Source organism: Ipomoea triloba, chromosome 5 (genome assembly GCF_003576645.1).
Source record: "Ipomoea triloba cultivar NCNSP0323 chromosome 5, ASM357664v1".
Lineage (NCBI taxonomy): Eukaryota > Viridiplantae > Streptophyta > Magnoliopsida > Solanales > Convolvulaceae > Ipomoea > Ipomoea triloba.
Genome location: NC_044920.1, coordinates 27,281,135 through 27,298,427, shown reverse-complemented (window position 1 = coordinate 27,298,427; position 17,293 = coordinate 27,281,135). Strand labels below are relative to the sequence as shown.

General features: G+C 36.3%; 3 protein-coding genes across 3 annotated transcripts; 2 read left to right on the top strand and 1 right to left on the bottom strand.

Moving 5' to 3' along the window:
- The first annotated feature begins 2,817 nt into the window (after positions 1-2,817).
- Positions 2,818-6,538, top strand: LOC116021113 (aspartic proteinase Asp1). The gene is made up of 8 exons (XM_031261723.1): positions 2,818-3,115; positions 3,811-3,928; positions 4,086-4,306; positions 4,894-5,118; positions 5,417-5,555; positions 5,642-5,842; positions 6,047-6,119; positions 6,224-6,538. Exons 1-8 carry the CDS (start codon positions 2,904-2,906, stop codon positions 6,331-6,333), a joined length of 1,299 nt encoding a protein of 432 aa, XP_031117583.1. The 5' UTR covers positions 2,818-2,903; the 3' UTR covers positions 6,334-6,538.
- Positions 6,384-7,835, bottom strand: LOC116021114 (NAC transcription factor 32-like). The gene is made up of 3 exons (XM_031261724.1): positions 7,424-7,835; positions 7,075-7,343; positions 6,384-6,966 (listed from the first exon to the last, which is right to left on the bottom strand). Exons 1-3 carry the CDS (start codon positions 7,617-7,619, stop codon positions 6,610-6,612), a joined length of 822 nt encoding a protein of 273 aa, XP_031117584.1. The 5' UTR covers positions 7,620-7,835; the 3' UTR covers positions 6,384-6,609.
- A 5,901-nt stretch (positions 7,836-13,736) lies between these two features.
- Positions 13,737-16,411, top strand: LOC116019002 (psbP domain-containing protein 2, chloroplastic). Its single transcript, XM_031259064.1, has 4 exons — positions 13,737-14,181; positions 14,400-14,555; positions 15,780-16,088; positions 16,201-16,411. Exons 1-3 carry the CDS (start codon positions 13,816-13,818, stop codon positions 16,086-16,088), a joined length of 831 nt encoding a protein of 276 aa, XP_031114924.1. The 5' UTR covers positions 13,737-13,815; the 3' UTR covers positions 16,201-16,411.
- The last annotated feature ends 882 nt before the right edge of the window (positions 16,412-17,293 follow it).

Here is a 17,293-nt window from a genome sequence, read left to right as displayed (position 1 = left end):
TGATTAGTGTTGGTTTTGTGACTAATGGGCTAGTCAACGGCTTGGCGAAAACTACCGTAATTTCTACGAGTAATATATGAAATACTCAAATAATACCAAATGCAGAACAATACTAGTTTTATGAAGTGTACACCGAAAAATACTTCTGGATAAGAGAGGTGAGTCACCAACGGACTACTTAAATACCAAGTCTTGACCAGTGTTTTTCCTAGACATGTACAATCACTCTACCAAGATCAATTCCTACAAACGGTATAAGAAATGAATATTGAATAAGAGAGGAATTAGTATCAACAAGGAAACACAACCTCTATAGGTAAAACCCGATAGGGTAAAACCACGAACAAGAATGAAAGTATTCTTCTATAAAGAAAATATTACAACATCTTTTATATAACAAGGAAGAGACAATGTATGATTTCTTCTCTCGATATAAAGAAGGAGAACTAGTGTGAGAAAGGAGATTTTGTGAGTGATTTTGGGATGGTGAGAATGAGAAATGAGTAGGGTATTTATAGGTGAATTTTAGGGTTAATCTTGTAATTAACCTCAAGTTCAAGGTGTAAAATCCACCCATTGTTACATCATCCCTTACCTCATACTCCATTATGGTAGATATTATGTCATCCCTTACATCACACTCCATAACAAGATATTTTATCTGGTATTAACTCCGATTGAGTTGCAATTCTGATTGGGCTTTGTATATGAATTGGACCGCCATATATATTTCGGTCATTTTATCTTTATGGGCCGTGGTACCATATCCAACAATTAGTAAATAATTAATGCACTTGCGTTGCACGCTACCCACTGAATTATTAGCGTACTTTTCATGACAAATATTGTGATATATATATATATATATATATATATATATATATATATATATATATTTGAGAATGAATAAGAATTTGATTGATGTGCTAAATATGTAATTACTTGCGGGTTAAGGATACACAATTAGGTCAACGCCGGTAAGGTACGTTATGCGAGTGTAATAATTGTATAATAGGTTTATACAATTATACGTTTCAAAAGTATCAAAAATCTCCTAAATATATTATTTTCAAATTACTAAAATGTTGATTGGACTCCTATTTTATTACTATATAATCAATTATTTTCAAATTTTGAGTTAATTAAATCATTTTAGGTGATATATTATAATGATGATGATATAGAATGATTATATCATAATGATATATTTAGATGAATTATTAACTTTGATAATAAGATTACCCAATTAATTCATATGTTAAAAACAAAAGTTAAAATTGACTTCTTCTTTTTTTTAGTACTATTGACTCTGTTATAATGAAATATCTGTTTATAACTACTTTCTCAACCTACTTGACGGTAAATATGTTACCAATGTATATATGTGTATTAGTGAAGTACAATGAGTAAAAAAAAAAAAAACTGAGTCGAGGTCGTACCTCGACCACAATCGCCCGAGGCCGTGCCTTGGCCACAATCGGGCCTCGGCCACGCCACAATCGGCCAAGGTGGTGCCTTGGCCATGACTGGCTAGGGCTTCAAAAAATAAATAATTTAAAAAAATTATTCGCCTCGCTTCTCTACGCCTGTAGCATATGATACTCGATAAATGACAAATTTGCACTATCATTACTCCCTAGTTGACTCTACTAGGCTCTCAGAGTAAGGGGGATTGGTGACAGGATAATTAGGAAAGCACCCGACCCGAAAGCAAGCTGTCACGAGGAAGAAGTCAAACAACCACATAACAGTGCATTACTCCGACACATTGAAGAGGGGAATTACTCAGCGGCTCCCCATCATTATTCCTCCTACCATTATTACCCGAGTCTGTTACACCTTCAGTATAAAGAACGAACCTTGTAATGGAGAGGGAGTCTCTGATTTTCTGACACAAACAATATTGTACTTAAATTGATTACTCATTGTACTTCACTAATACACAAATATACATTGGTAACATATTACCGTCCCTACTGAAGCACAAAGAGTCAAATATTATCTTTACTGAGACTCGAACCCACCTCATTCCATATAGGAGTGTAACCGGGTGCCACTAGAAAAAGAAAAACAAAATTAATCATATAAGCTAATAATAATACGTGTGAAATGTGAAAATCATGTGATTTATATTTTATTTTGTATTTGTTAATTCTCAGTCACCAAACAAGCCTAAGTGGTTCAGGAATTTAACGACATTGAACGAACACCAAAGAGCTGTGCAGACTTTTCATAAAAAGCTCACTTTTTATAATCACATCATAGGTATAACCACAGTACGGAGTAGCAGTTAGTTGATAGAACTAACCGTACCGTTACTAATTCTTAACTTTTCCGAACTGCGGTTTGGTGTTTGCTAAGGCGCAAATTATACTGTGGACCATGGTCATGGCTGATACTGCAGTTGTGTTGAACGAATACTGCAGTTGTGTTGAAAGGAAACTGCAGTTGCGCGAAACAGAAGTCAGTTATCTGTTCGACATAACTGCAGTATAAGTTCAACGCAACTACACTTTCAGACGCATGAAAATGCCTTTGTTCCGCTCAACTGCAATATCAGTTCAACACAACTGCAGTATCAGCCATGACCCATGATCCACAACTGTTGCTAAGGAGGGAAGGAAAGAATAAAAACATTTAACAAGAAAAGTTAAGAATAATGCGGCGCCAATAGAATATGAAGGAGTGAAAGAATAATGCGGATAATGATATATACCTCTTTTAAACCTGCATTCTCAAGTAAATTACTAGCCTTTCCAAAGAATCCCAGTCTTTATATATAAGTCAAAGAACAGGGTCCTCATTGAATTGGACCCATTTTGGAACATAAATTTTCTTCTGTTACTTGTCGGGCTAGGTTGTCTGCTGCTTTGTTTCCTTGTCTGACTGCTTGATCGAGAGAGATGGGTGGGAGAATGATGGTGGTGGCGGCGATCTTTATGGTCGTCGCGGTTTCTTTGGCTGCCGGGTCGCCTGATCGCCATCAGAAATGGTGGAAATGGCCGTCTTCGGGCTCTGATGGAGCCTCGTCGTCCTCGTCCTTGTCCCCGGTGTACAGCCGGGGTGGGCCATCTTCGATTGTTCTGCCGCTGTACGGCAACGTTTATCCAAACGGGTATGCGATTTTAGCTTTTAAGGCCCAGCGTCTGGTCTGATAGGATATAGAATGTAGTAATTTTCTTTACTTGTCTAGAAATGGTGGAAATGGCCGTTTTCGGGCTCCGATGGAGCCTTGTCGTCGTCGTCATCCCCGTCCCCATCCCCGGTGTACAGCCGGGGTGGGCCGTCGTCAATTGTTCTGCCGCTGTATGGCAACGTTTATCCAAACGAATATGCGATTCTAGCTTTCAAGGCCCCACATTTGGTCCGATAGGACATAGAATGTAGTAATTTTCTTTACTTGTCTACAAAAGTCGCCATCAGAAATGGTGGAAACTGCCGTTTTCTGGCTCCGATAGAGCCTCGTCATCGTCATCTACCCCATCCCCAGTGTACAGCCGGGGTGGGCCGTCTTTGATTGTTCTGCCGCTGTAGGGCAACGTTTACCCAAACCGGTATGCGATTCTAGCCTTCAAGGCCCCACGTCTGGTCCGATAGGACCTAGAATGTAGTGATTTCTTTTACTTTTCTACAAAAGACGGAGTTCGATCTCTAGCCTTTAGGACTCCACGTTTCGGTCCGACAGGATAGTGGAGCAAATTCGTTTACTGTTTGATTGATTCTTTGAGATTTTATGTTAGGAAAGAACATGAATTGCCCAATGTTGCATTTTTATGAATGTGTGGTTCTAATCTAAATATGTTTTTGTAGATTTTACTTTGCCCAAGTGGATATAGGGAATCCTCCAAGGCCCTATTTTGTTGATCCTGATACGGGAAGTGACCTTACATGGCTTCAATGCGACGCTCCTTGTGTCCATTGCACAAGGGTAAAATCTTTAATTTCATCACATTTACATACACAGATTGTTCACAGAATGAAGAATGATTGATAAGAAATATGGCTCAGTTACAGATTTGTTTCTTTTTATGTCTCAGTTACAAATTAAATTCTTCAATGGGTTTCTATATATATTTATTCTGCAGGCACCTCACCCTTACTACAAGCCCAACAATGACCTTGTGATTTGCAAGGATCCCCTTTGTGCCTCTTTGCATTTGGGGGACTACACGTGTGAGGATCCACAGCAATGTGACTATGAGGTTGAGTATGCAGATGGAGGTTCATCCCTGGGTGTTTTGCTTAATGATGTTTTTCATCTCAACCTCACCAATGGTGTCAAGATTAAGCCTCATTTGGCTCTAGGGTCAGTATATCTATCTTGCATTGCATAATTGTCTCTCTGCTCTCTGATGTCTGTGCTATTGATAACACCTGATATGTTATTCTCTTTTAACCCATGTCAAGATCCACGGGAGTTGGTCACATTATTGACTTGGTAACCACAGTGTTACAAGTTCTGATTCTTACTGAAAGTCACCTATATTGACTTTCTTGGTTTGAACAGGTCAATGGGTAACCTAGGTTTGTTTATTGACTTTCTTGGGTTGAACAAGTCAATGGATAACCTAGGTTTGTTTATTCCTTTGTGATATTTTCTTGGTGAATTGTGGGGTTTACTTTAGGGTACACCCTCTGGTAGTGGCTGGTTTAAACTGGTCAACTATTAATAACCTAGCTTGCTTATCCAACACACTGTGATCATATCATTTGCTGGCTAGGGTTTGGGCAATAGGGTTTACCCAGTACCCACTCTTAGCAGGTCGTGACTGCCAATTTCTCTAGTCTTAGAAGAGATCAGCTTGTACAACTTTTGCAGACATTATATTATATTCCTTTTATTTCTTGAATGGTTTAGAAGGTTGAGAAGTTGTGGATTTTTTATATCAACAGGTGTGGATATGATCAGGTACCAGGTACCTCGCACCATCCTTTAGATGGAATACTTGGGCTTGGGAGAGGAAAAAGCAGCGTTGTAACACAGCTATGGGGTCAGGGTCTGGTGCGAAATGTAATCGGTCACTGCTTGAGTGGGCGAGGAGGAGGCTATCTCTTCTTGGGCGACGAGGTTTATGATGCCTCGCGTATCACCTGGACACCTATGTCACGAGACTTCACGTAATAATATAACCTGCACTTCTCATATATATATAAATTGAAGCATGTGTTCCATCTCAACTAAAAGTTTAAGATTATAGTTGGATTGCACACTTATATTTATACATTATATTGCTGATTACTCCTGATGGACTCCTAACAACATGTGGACCATAGTCTTTTTTTTTTTTTTTCTCTGATACCAAATTAAAACATGTGCTCCATCTCAACTGAAAATCTAAATTTATAGTTGAATTGCATATTTATGTTTATATATTATATGTTCGATACGATGATGAATGATGATGATATATGACAGGAAGCACTACTCTCCGGGCCCTGCAGAGCTAACTTTTGGTGGTAAAAGTACTGGGGCTAAGAATATGGTTGTAGTGTTTGATAGTGGAAGCTCTTACAGCTATTTCACTTCCCAACCATATGAAGCTTTTCTGTATTCAGTAAGTTGTCATCTATATCTCCATTCAAATCTCATTATCAGCTTAAACTTTTAGTCTCGATAAATAACGGTGGTATGTACTTGCAGGTGGTGAAAGAACTGAGAGGAAAGCCGTTGAGAGAAGCTAGGGATGACCCTACCCTACCTTTCTGCTGGAAGGGCAGGAAGCCTTTCAGAAGCATCAGTGATGTGAAGAAATACTTCAAGCCCTTTGCACTCAGCTTTGCCAATGGATGGAGATCCAGAACTCTCTTCGAGATTTCTCCAGAATCCTATCTCATCATCTCTGTAAGTCATGCATTTCACCTTTAATTTGTTTACTTCTTTTTTTTTTTTTTTCGTGATGAGGAAACTAGTACAGTGTAGGTAAATCTCGTCTTGTGGTAAACATATGACTCAAAAATTGAACATGATTGAAATTTTGTGATTACCAAATTAACAATAGGTCGAATATAATAATAAATGTGCATGTGCGGTGCTATTGCTGTGCAGTCTATGGGCAGTGTTTGTCTGGGAGTTCTGAACGGAACAGAAGCAGGACTGCACACCTACAACCTTATCGGAGGTATATATATATATATATATATTTTCTTGGATGCTACAAAACAGTAAAACAGATTGATTGAAACCTTAATCTATCCAATTATAATGGTTGGTCGTGTTTTGCAGATGTGTCGATGCAGGATAAAATGGTGATTTACGACAATGAGAAGAGCGCTATAGGTTGGACGCGCGCGAACTGCGATCGCCCTCCGGCACCCAACCTTGTTTTCATTTGAACAAATTAAACAATAATTTAGGCTTCATTGTCGGATCTGTAGGCTATATATAGCATTTATCATATCGTAAAAGGTGCGCTGCATTAAAATGTATGTACACTACTTCAGTAATATGATTGCAGACATGCCTGCATCTTCCTAACAATCTTTCATCTTCTTCTTCTCTTCTTTTTGGTTTATAAATTAAAGAATGAATTGAACTGAATGATACTTGGCTAAATTAAACGAATTGTTGTATGTGGAGAATGGGAAATGGAGATTTTGTGTTTAGGACTACTACTGCAGTGGAAAGAGGATGTCTGGGAAAGAATTGAAGTGTTCGTTGAATGGGTCGTCGGTGGGGAAGGCTGCCATGAAATTGTTAAGCTGAAAATCCAGGTCATCCCAGCCTGAACTGCTCTGGACTTCTTTTTCCGGCGCTAATTCCGGCGACGACAGCATTTGGTCGGAGGAGGAGCTTGAGTCTGTGTGCCAATGCAAGTACTCACTCTGATTACTCTGCGGTGGCGCTAACATCGCATTTGGTGAAAATCCGGTGAGTTTGGGCTTCTGGTCGTCGGCGGCGACGACATTGTCGTACTTTTCAAGAATGCCTTTCTTGTTGTATATCCGGCATAGTACCCAGTCATCAAGCTGTAGGATTATTATGCATAAATTATTAGATTAAATTAAAGCATGTGCTTCATCTCAACTAAAAGTCTAAGTCTATAGTTTATCTCTGAGATTTGGTATATAGTGTACCCTTAGAGTGTGGCCCTTGCCGGCGGAGCGGTCGACGTTAGCGAGACGGTACTCGTGCATTATCCAGTTGGTCTTTATTCCTGTGGGAGCTTTTCCGGCGTAGAAAACCAGGGCTTTCTTTATTCCCTGTGCCTTGCCGACGGGCTTATCGGCTCCGGTGGCCTTCCAGTAACCCAATCCGGCTGCCCTGTTGGGGCGCGAACCGTTGGGATACTTCCGGTCCCTCGGCGAGAAAAAGTACCATTCTTTTTCTCCGTACAACGCCATCTCTGCATCAAATCATTAAATTGGGAATTAGTATCAGAACAGAAGAGAAGCCAACAAATTCACAGAACTGAGGGAGAATTACCGGGAAGTTGCCATGGGGCGAACTTGTAGAGATCAATTTCGGCGATAACGGGAACGGAGATGGGCTGGGAAGCGCACTTCCGGCAGAGATAGTGAAGCACCAGCTCGTCGTCGGTGGGATGGAATCTGAACCCCGGCGGAAGAAAGTCCAGTTCAGGCCGGCGATTATTCTGGATTCCAACACCACTATTCATCATCTTCTCCTTTCTTCTCGATTGATCCCTTGAATATCCTCTGTTCAGCTGCAGAATCCTCTAAATTCGGTTTTGGCTTTTCTTGAGTTGAGTAGCAGTGATGGTGAAAAGAAGAGGCAGAAGACTTCTGGAAGGACTGACCCAAAGATGTGCGGAAGACAGATATTTATAAGCAGTGGAAGACGTCACTGTGACTAAAGTTGAATGATTGTGTGTTGGTCAAACATGAAAATTTGTTGTGGGGAATGAATTGATTGGTGCACTTTACAGGGAGGGAGGGAGGGAGGGAGGTGTTGTACATGTATGACCGCCGTTGTTGAATGAAGGCGGAGAAGGGCGGAGGAGGATAGGATGATGACTGGTGATGGTGACATCTTAAGCCGTGGGGAGTAGGGAGTAGGAAAGTCCTCCGCGTGGTGGTTTGGTTTCAATTCGTCACTGCTCTCGTCATCTCTTTTAATTTGGATTCAGCAGAGCAGACCCCGCCACTGACTGCTGTTCCCCTTTCCTGCTCCCCTCCTAAATATTCTACCTTGAGCATCACGTATATATTCATCCAAATTTTATATCTGTCCTCCATACATAAAGGGTCTTCATCTCTTCCCACGAGAGTCATTGGAACAAGACTTTAAATGATCGATTGAATCTGTTAGGAGTTATATAGTTGTGTTATGTTAGGACTCTATGTCTGTATTCTCTTATATTGTGCATACGTTCCTTATGTTAATCTGATCATACAGAATTCCTATTCTCATCGAATTAACTGAGCTAGTGGCTAGACACTTTTTTGTGAGTTTAAGCTTGAATGTGGATGGTGTAGTGGGAATCTGGAGACTGGAGTAGCAATTTGCAATTTACCACTTCCAGCAACTTTTGACCTTACGATTGTGTAAAAATCATGTGTTGGTTGTTGTTTCGGTATGTATCTTTAAAAAATTAAAATAAAATAAAAACTCAATCTCTTGTAAACAGATTCTCTCTCAGCGAAATCAATCAAAAACCACCAAAAAAAATATACATTGAGATTGTCCTAAAACTGCATTCTTATTCCATCACTCCTATAGTGAAGCCTTAATAATGGAAGAAATAAAGTACAATATGTGTTTCAACGATTTGACTATCAATGAAGCAAGATTACTATGCACCAAAGCACAATTTATATATCGGTTCTAGGACAAAATTTAGGGTTAGTATAATTCATTTAAAAATCAATTAATCGATCAAACTGAATTATTTTTGTTAAATGGTGTGAATTATTTTTATTTTAATATTTTAAAGATTTGACTTTTCAATTAATTTAATTTAATTCAAAATTTCATTAAAATGATTTAGTACCCTTTTTAATTGAAATATATATTTATATAGTCCAAAGCATGAGTATATATGATATGGCCAAAGTCTATTATAATTTGCTGGTGTTAGCAAGAATAGAACTCATGACATTTATGTATCTGCAGAGTCTGAGAGTCATGTTTCACCTAATTGGATGACGACCTCTTTGGGACTTATCGCTATAATTTTATAGTTTAGCGTCTTTGTGCGTACTTCTTTTATTTAATATAGAAACAAAAACATTATTTTCCTTGTAAGTAGAAAAACAAAAGCCATGTTACATAATAGTCATTCCCATAATAATAGTAGTAGCAAAAAAATAAATAGTGGCTCCCAATTGGTTTGTGGTCCAACTCAATGACTTTCCTTCATGTTTACTTCTCAACTTTCGTTAGGATTTCATCCTTTTTTGACTTTTATTATTTTTAAAGTAATATTATATATACTCTCTTTTATCGCGTATTTGATTCAAAAAATAACAAATTTATTATAATTTATCAAGATATGTGATAAGATTTTTTTTGTTTAATAATGCATTTACTCGATATATTTTTACTCCATTTTTATTTCATACTTAAGTAGTATATATATGTTCTAATTTATCCAAGAAAAATAGTGGTCCATAATTTGGATTTCTCCACTATTTATCTTCTATGAATAAAATCACAACATGTGATGAAAGTTTTACTTCATAAAAGTTATATATCATTTTCCTAACTTATATATAATTTAAGGGAAAATACTACTCATACTCTTAAATTATACTTTTCACAAAATTTTGATATTGATATTTTTATTGAGATCCACAGAATAAAGATAACTAATCATCAATTATTACATCATATGCAGTAAAAGTGAAGGAGTAGAAATAAATAGTAAATGTAGTAAATCTATAATTTAAGCTCCTTGCATGTGTTTGACAATGGCATATGCTTAATATGCTTATCAAGGAATGTTCGTTGACCAAAAAATGTATGGACGCGGTTTGAGGTTTCTGTGAGGAATGAGGAGTCAGCTGATGTCATCTTTTGACATTAGCTTGATAACGTATTCCATGACACTAGTTGATGTCATCTGTTACATTAAATTCTGAAACTTCTATGGATAAAATATTGACTTAGCATTTCGTGTATATTATTATTGTTATTCGACCTGATATCCTTTTGAATTTGTAATTAAACTAAATAAAACTAAAAATAATTAAAGATTACTATCGTCCATATCTCGAAATAATTCGAGCATTTGTTTAAATTTTATCCCTATTAAATTTTATTTAATTAATGTATAATAAAATCGATTAATGAATATAAATAATTGTAATATTCGTTACAAATTAAATCATATAATTTTTAGATAATTAGATAAACATTGGGCATATCATATATCTTGTAAAACAAGAAAAGGAGTTGAAAGCAACCACAAGGGGTGTGTTGCGACAACATGTCTCCGCATTTAAATCCATAGGTCCCAGTATAGTGGCTGACTTAATTAAACCAATATTGAAAAAGCTAAGTATATATCCCTTTGAAAATGGTCCAACTTATAGTTTACTGTAATATACAACGTACCAAATTTGCTTTTGCTTCCATTTACCTTCCTCTAAATTCCTTTTTTTTTATTGATTTATTTGTTTTTCAAAAACGACAGCATTATTACATTCATTTTATATTCGAAATGATTGACGATTAAATTCATATATATATTTTTTTGATATGGTTTCTGAGTGATTATTATTGGTGTGTGTAATTAGGTTTACATCAACAATATATATGCAAGTGCGTATTTGTTTCATTGATGTGGCTCTAAGGCTGGCTAAATAATACCAATACAACGTCTAACTATATCCTAAAAAATCACTAGGTGTTTTTCAGGCGTCCAATTTTTAATAGTAGTTAATCGGCCGCGTAGTTAGCGCCTAGGGCACCTATATATGTCACATAGAACACTAATTATGGTGAAATTCTAGGTGACCGACCGACGCCTAAGTGCGATTTTTACAACAGTGAAATTTTTTTTTTCAAAAAAAAAAAAAACAGTGAAATTAATTCATAAATAAATTTGAATAAATCTTATATATTGGATGGATCAAATTATCATCAGTAACGTAACATGTGTGGAACACATCAATTAAGATTGAAAAATATAAAGTGGTTGGCTTACTCCGTTGCAGAAAATAATATAAAAAATCATAATGAAATAAATCATTCTAAGTTACACATAATTTGGTAGATTTATAATGCAACTAGTTTTATACGCGCATTGCGCGAATGAGTTAATGCCCAATGTTTATATTTAAATAAATATTTGAAAGTATATTAATGCAAGATTATATAAGAGAAGTTTATACATGAGTAATTGAATGTCGAATTTTTTTATTTAAATATCTAACTCAAAGTATATGAATCCAAGATAATATAGAAAATTCATTATAATTATTACTAAAATAATTATTTGCAACCTTGTAGAATCGATAAGTCTAAATATTTGGTCTAAAAATGATAGTCTAAATAAATACTACTTTTCATTTGAATTTTTCTAAGTGTTCTTAATTCTCTTTTGAGTAACATTGTCATTGTCTTCATCTTTACTATTTGTTCTCTTCCTTTTTGTTGGTAGTGTGTTATTTGCAATTTGGTTATTGTTGGTAGCATAGATGACAACGTCATACAATGTGATTATGATATAGGAGCTATGTACTTTCCTTTAGGTGTTCTGCTTGGGGTTCATTTGATTCAACCATTATTGTTGAATGAGTTATTGTGGATAAAGAAATTTCTAGTTTAAGAAAAAAGATTAAATAAATTAATAAAAATTTGAAATTTAAAATATTATATATTCCAAAGATATTAAAAGGTAGTTTCTCGCTTCAATTTGCTGGGTAATGGGTTATTTGAGTACTTTCATTGTCAACAAATCCCCCAAGTAGTTAATATGATTGGTTTCAAACTATTCTTTTTTATTTTTTTCATGGTATTAAAGAAATACATATGTATCATTTTTTGGTGTAACTACTAATGTATTTAATTCAATAAGAGTAAAATAGAGCAATTTCGCTTCAATTTGTTAGGTTATTTGAGTACCCTCTTTGTCAACCAATCCCCAAGTAGTTAATATAATTAGCTCCAAATTATATTAAATTTTTTTCCATAGTATTAATAAAATACTTGGTAAATAAATATATAACATTATTTTGTACTATAACTTTGATATTTAATTACAAGATATTGTAAAAATAAGATAATGGACAATACAATGAATATCAATTGATAAATTTGAATGTAAAGAATCTTTGCATGAGAAAAAATAAAGACAATATAACTAATGAAATTATTTCTCTTATTTAATTTAATTTTTTGATAATGAATAATTTTTTCAAATAAAGGTATTGCAGACACATAATTCTAAATTAAAGAAATACATATGTATCATTTTTTGTTGTAGCTACTAATTTATTTAATTTAATAAGAGTAAATAGAGTGAGAAACTTAATTATGTCAAATTTGATTGAGATGAGGTTCGAACCTAAGACCTTTCTTATAGGAATTAATGGGTAAGTTAAAAGTTAACGGAATATTAACGGAGGAGAGAATATTTAACGGAAAACTTAACGGATAATCATAAAAGTAAGGTTAAATTAGGTATCCCTATGAATAATATTAATCTGAATTATCTTAGCCATCTATTTGATTAAATAATTCATTTGAACCATCCATTTGATTAAATAATTTGACCGCCATTTTTCTATCCATTTTAAGCCTAACTCTCTTTGGCTCTTATTAGTATAGTAGATATAGGAATAAATCGTTCTAAATTACACATAATTTGGTAGATTTATAATGCAATATAGGCAATATAGGCCCAATGACCCAACAAATCATGTCATAGTTTGAGCATAATTTTTTAAAAGCAAGGTTCTGATTCTGCAATGGGCTCATACTCATAATTAGTGTAAAATTATGAAGAGTATTTTCATCCTTTTCAAATTCATATCCCAATTTGAGCGTTAATAAATGAATTTAAACTTTAAGATCGATCTCAATTCACAGTTCTCCTCCTCAAATTAAGGTAGGATGAGGAGGAGAATTATGAATTAGGATTGATCTTATGAATTTTAAGTTGAAAATGACGAAAATGCCTTTAAAGTTTTTAGATTTCGACATGTCTTAAATAGAGGGGTGGTCGACGTGATAAATTTTGACACTGAAACAATAGTCGTGAATGAAAATTGGCACTAAAATAATAATCATGGATAAAAATTGGTAAGAATTAAACATATAAATTAAAATTATCATTTTGTGAATATTCATGAGATCAAAATTGATATTTGCTCTTATTATATATACTAGTTTTTCTTATGCGCGATGCGCAAAAAATATGTGCCCAATATTAGTATTTTATATTAAAATTTTAAATTTATTTAAAGTTTAATATAGTAAATAATAATAATGTAAATTTTTTTTTATAAATTGGATATTTATATTTTTTAAAATAACTAACATATAATTCTAATATTTAATGTGTATATTATTATTATTGAAGAAGATAAGAAAATATATGGTGAATGCATGTGCATAGTAACAATAGTGGAAAAGATAACGAAAGTTATAACGGTAGGAGTATATTTGTCTAAAATATTACGTAGTACAACTTTTATAACATAATGTACAAAAAAGAAAAAAAACGGACATAAATGAGGGATATAACCTTCATTCACATTTATGATGTTTTTAGATTTTTTTGAAAACACCTAAAATTATACATTTAGAATTGGGGATGTAAGAATGCAAGATAGAAGTGGAGTGTCATCAGAGAGTGTGAGCTCAGAGACAGGGCAGTTTCTCTTTTCCAATCTCCAATTCTTTGTTTGATGGCAGGTTTGATGTATCGGGCTGCCCAAATCTCAGTTTGCGGATATGGGTATACTCTCTTCAACTCTCAATTTCCACCACAGAAGCAGCAGACCCATAAGAGAGGAAGAGGGCATAGACGTCTCTTCAATTTCTCTGCCATTTCTTGTACCAGCATTGAGACTGAGAATTCGATTCCCGTTTCCGTGAAAGCGCTGGCGTCAATTGTTCTGAGTAGAAGGTTGCTGGCCATCTCCGTTTTAGCTGCTTCGCTTCTACCCAGCTGCTCTGAAGCCCTTGAAGGAGGAAGAGAGGAATTGGAGCTCGAAAGGTACACCGACCCAAAAGATGGTTTCACTTTTCTCAGACCCTCTTCTTGGATTAAGGTTTGTTGAGCATATATATAATATATAAACATAAATGTACAATCCAACTATCAACTTTGGCTTCTAATTGAGATGTAGTATAGCCAACCCATGTGACTTTTAGTTAAGACGGGCACATGCTTCAATTAGGTTTATATCTTCTGTACTTGGATTTTTGGTTCTGGTTGCGAGTGATTGTGAAATAATCTGACTTGATAGATGTTGTGCGAGTTTGGTAGGTTGATAAAGCTGGAGCTACTGTTCTCTTTGAGGATGCGAGCAAGGGATCCAACAATGTTGGGGTTGTGGTGAGCCCTGTGAAGATCACCAGCCTAACTCAATTTGGAACTCCTCAGTTTGTGGCTGAAAAACTCATCCAGGCCGAACGCCGAAAGGTTGGTCCCTTCTTTCTGAATTCTGATTTGGTTGTGGTTAATTTGTTTCTTTGTTTAGTGTGATCTTTTATCTAACAAGCTCTTTAGGCTGTTAATTAACTTTTACAAATAAGGAGTGGTTGCATATATATGACTGCCATTCATCATAACAGTTAGAGAATGCAGATGATTTGGTAGTAAAAAGCGGGGATGATATGGTTGTAAAGAAGCTTAAATCTAGATATGAATGGTTAATTCCTTTTCAACATGTGTTTAAGTGAATGTGTCACTTGAACGTTTACTAGTGTTTGACTCTTTGTGCGTTGTATACTTGTACCATAATGCAAGGATTGGAAATTGATCTGATGATAGAGACTTAGAGATGCCTTCTATATTATGATAAATTGAAAAACAAGATTTTGAACTCATAGAGATGAAAAGCAGCATGATTGAAGGGAAACATGATGCACTTTATAATACCTTGATACAAAGCAGTGCTCAAACTCCCCCCTTTTTGAGCCTGTAGGGTGGTTACATGCTGCTTAGGATCAGTTTACATCCATTTAAAATTATAACCAACAACTGGCAATAATCTTGGTGATGGTTTTTTCCCATGGTTCATGCCCATGTTCGTTCCACCATGCACAAGTCCACCTAAACCCAACTGCTGCAGTTAGCTGTTGCCCAAGTTGCTTGGGCCATTGGTCTTAGCATACAGCCCCGGGTCAAGGGCACCTCAACACAGCCACCCTTGGCTCCTTGGTCATGGCCCCCACACTTTGTAAACCCGGCCCCTTTTAACCAAAACTGTTATCCCTTTGGCTTTTGAATTGCAATTAGTGTTCAAGACTTCTGTTGTGATAAGAGGAAACGTCTGAGTACTAAGTTTGGGTGTGTACTTGTTAGCGTTCACTGCAAGCCGCCCCCAGCTATGCCAATTATTAGGTAGAGGTAGCATATGACATCTATCTAGTTTGATAATTTGTGGTTTTTCCGTAGTCAACAAGTTCATTCGTGGGATAATTATGCTATATTGTATAGAAAACTTTAAAACTTTTTTGTTGAAATAAGATCTATTGAATGTGTGGAAACAATTTTGCAATAACATTGATCAACAAGGTTGTATGCTGCCATTTTAAGTTGCCAAAGCATTCTCCTCCACATCTCTGTGCTCCATCTTTTTTATCTGCGGCTAAATCTTGATTTGTGCTTTAGTGTCGCTTAATTTATGCCATTCTCCACCAGGAAAGCACCGTAGGTGCTGAATTGGTTGCAGTATCCGAGAGGTCAGGGAAGGGAGGCATTGAAGTTTACGAGTTTGAGTACAAAGTGGATAGCTCCAGGGGAGGAATGAAGAGGGTGTTTTCTGCTGCTTTTGTGTTATCTAAGAAGCTGTATCTTTTGAATATTACTCACTCTGATGGATTAGCAAATCCACTGGACCCAGATAGGCGAAAAGTCTTGGAAGAGGTTCTTCATTCGTTTGACGTTGATCAACATCAGTATGCATTCTTTTGCGCCCCTGATTATTCCTGTCTTCCTCTTGTTGTATAGGTTTGTATACCTGTGTATTGCCCTTATCAATAATTTACTATGGCTTAAACATTTCTTTGTATCAAAAGTCAAAACTAAGAAGTAAATGACTCACTCATTCTCTTGTTTTCAGGTAAGAATTTCTTGTGCCAATAAACACAGTACAAAATTGCTGGCAATGACCCTCTGGCACGGAGGTTCACTGTATCTGTATACTGCGTTCCATTGATTTATAGGACATGTGAAATTACCTCAACCCAAACCCATTTAGAAACTTTTGTTTTTCAAGAGCAACATTTTACCAATCCTTGAGATTGCATCTATTTACTTGGTGTTTTGATGCTTTTTTTTTTTTTATTTTTTATGGGTGGGGTAGGGTGGGGTGGGGTGGAGTTTGACAACGGAAACATGCAGTCACTACCTGAGGGTATGTACTAGAGTAAACCTCGCCTTGTAACCTTAACCAGTGTTAGAATTGTCTTCCTTGAGCAGTGTGAACTAAGCCTTGGGAGCTGAAATGAACATACTGTAGCCTTGGGAGCTGAAATGAACATACTGTAGCCTTGGGAGCTGAAAAGATTATTGGGTAGCTTTGTAGGTTTACTATTTGAGCATCTTTTATGTGTATATATATTGTGTAATCTTCTTTCAGTAAAAGACATGAAGTAAGATAGTTAATATATTTTCAGCCATTTCTCTCTTCTTGATTCTTCATCTTGCTTCCTCCTAACTGGCGGGTGGTGTTATTCTCCNCCCGCCAGGCCTATGATTCTTACAAACTCAACATGGTATCAGAGCCTAAGATTCTAGGCTATTTTCATCCTTTCCATTTCTGGAAAAAAAAAACACCATTTTTTCCGGCGATACGCGGCTGCCCATTTCGTTCCGACTCACTTCCAGCTAGTGTGTGAAGAAACTACCACCACAACCTTACTCGGAACCTCGTCGCGAGCCGACGCCTGAAATCCGGTGGCCATCATCCTCTGCACGCGCCCCCACGCGCCGCCGCACTCTGCCGGAAGTCTCCACTCTTTTCCGGCCATATCTCTCTCCTCCGATCTCCGTTCAAGGTGTTGTTGCCCCAAGTAGATTCGCCTTGATGAGACACACCTGGGAGTATATTCAGATTTCCAGTCTCCGCCGGTCATGCCGGTCAACTGCCGGTCAACGCCAGTCAACCGTATGAAAAATTCCGGCGACTGTGGTATTAAATTCTCCCGAGCTTC

Coding starts and splice junctions, on each gene's coding strand:
- LOC116021114 (XM_031261724.1), bottom strand. CDS start 7,619: ATGATGAATAGTGGTGTTGGAATCCAGAATAATCGCCGGCCTGAACTG. Junction 7,344..7,423: donor CGCCCCATGGCAACTTCCCG/GTAATTCTCCCT, acceptor GATTTGATGCAG/AGATGGCGTTGTACGGAGAA. Junction 6,967..7,074: donor GCAAGGGCCACACTCTAAGG/GTACACTATATA, acceptor ATAATCCTACAG/CTTGATGACTGGGTACTATG.
- LOC116019002 (XM_031259064.1), top strand. CDS start 13,816: ATGGCAGGTTTGATGTATCGGGCTGCCCAAATCTCAGTTTGCGGATAT. Junction 14,182..14,399: donor GACCCTCTTCTTGGATTAAG/GTTTGTTGAGCA, acceptor CGAGTTTGGTAG/GTTGATAAAGCTGGAGCTAC. Junction 14,556..15,779: donor TCCAGGCCGAACGCCGAAAG/GTTGGTCCCTTC, acceptor ATTCTCCACCAG/GAAAGCACCGTAGGTGCTGA.
- LOC116021113 (XM_031261723.1), top strand. CDS start 2,904: ATGGGTGGGAGAATGATGGTGGTGGCGGCGATCTTTATGGTCGTCGCG. Junction 5,119..5,416: donor CCTATGTCACGAGACTTCAC/GTAATAATATAA, acceptor GATATATGACAG/GAAGCACTACTCTCCGGGCC. Junction 6,120..6,223: donor CACCTACAACCTTATCGGAG/GTATATATATAT, acceptor CGTGTTTTGCAG/ATGTGTCGATGCAGGATAAA.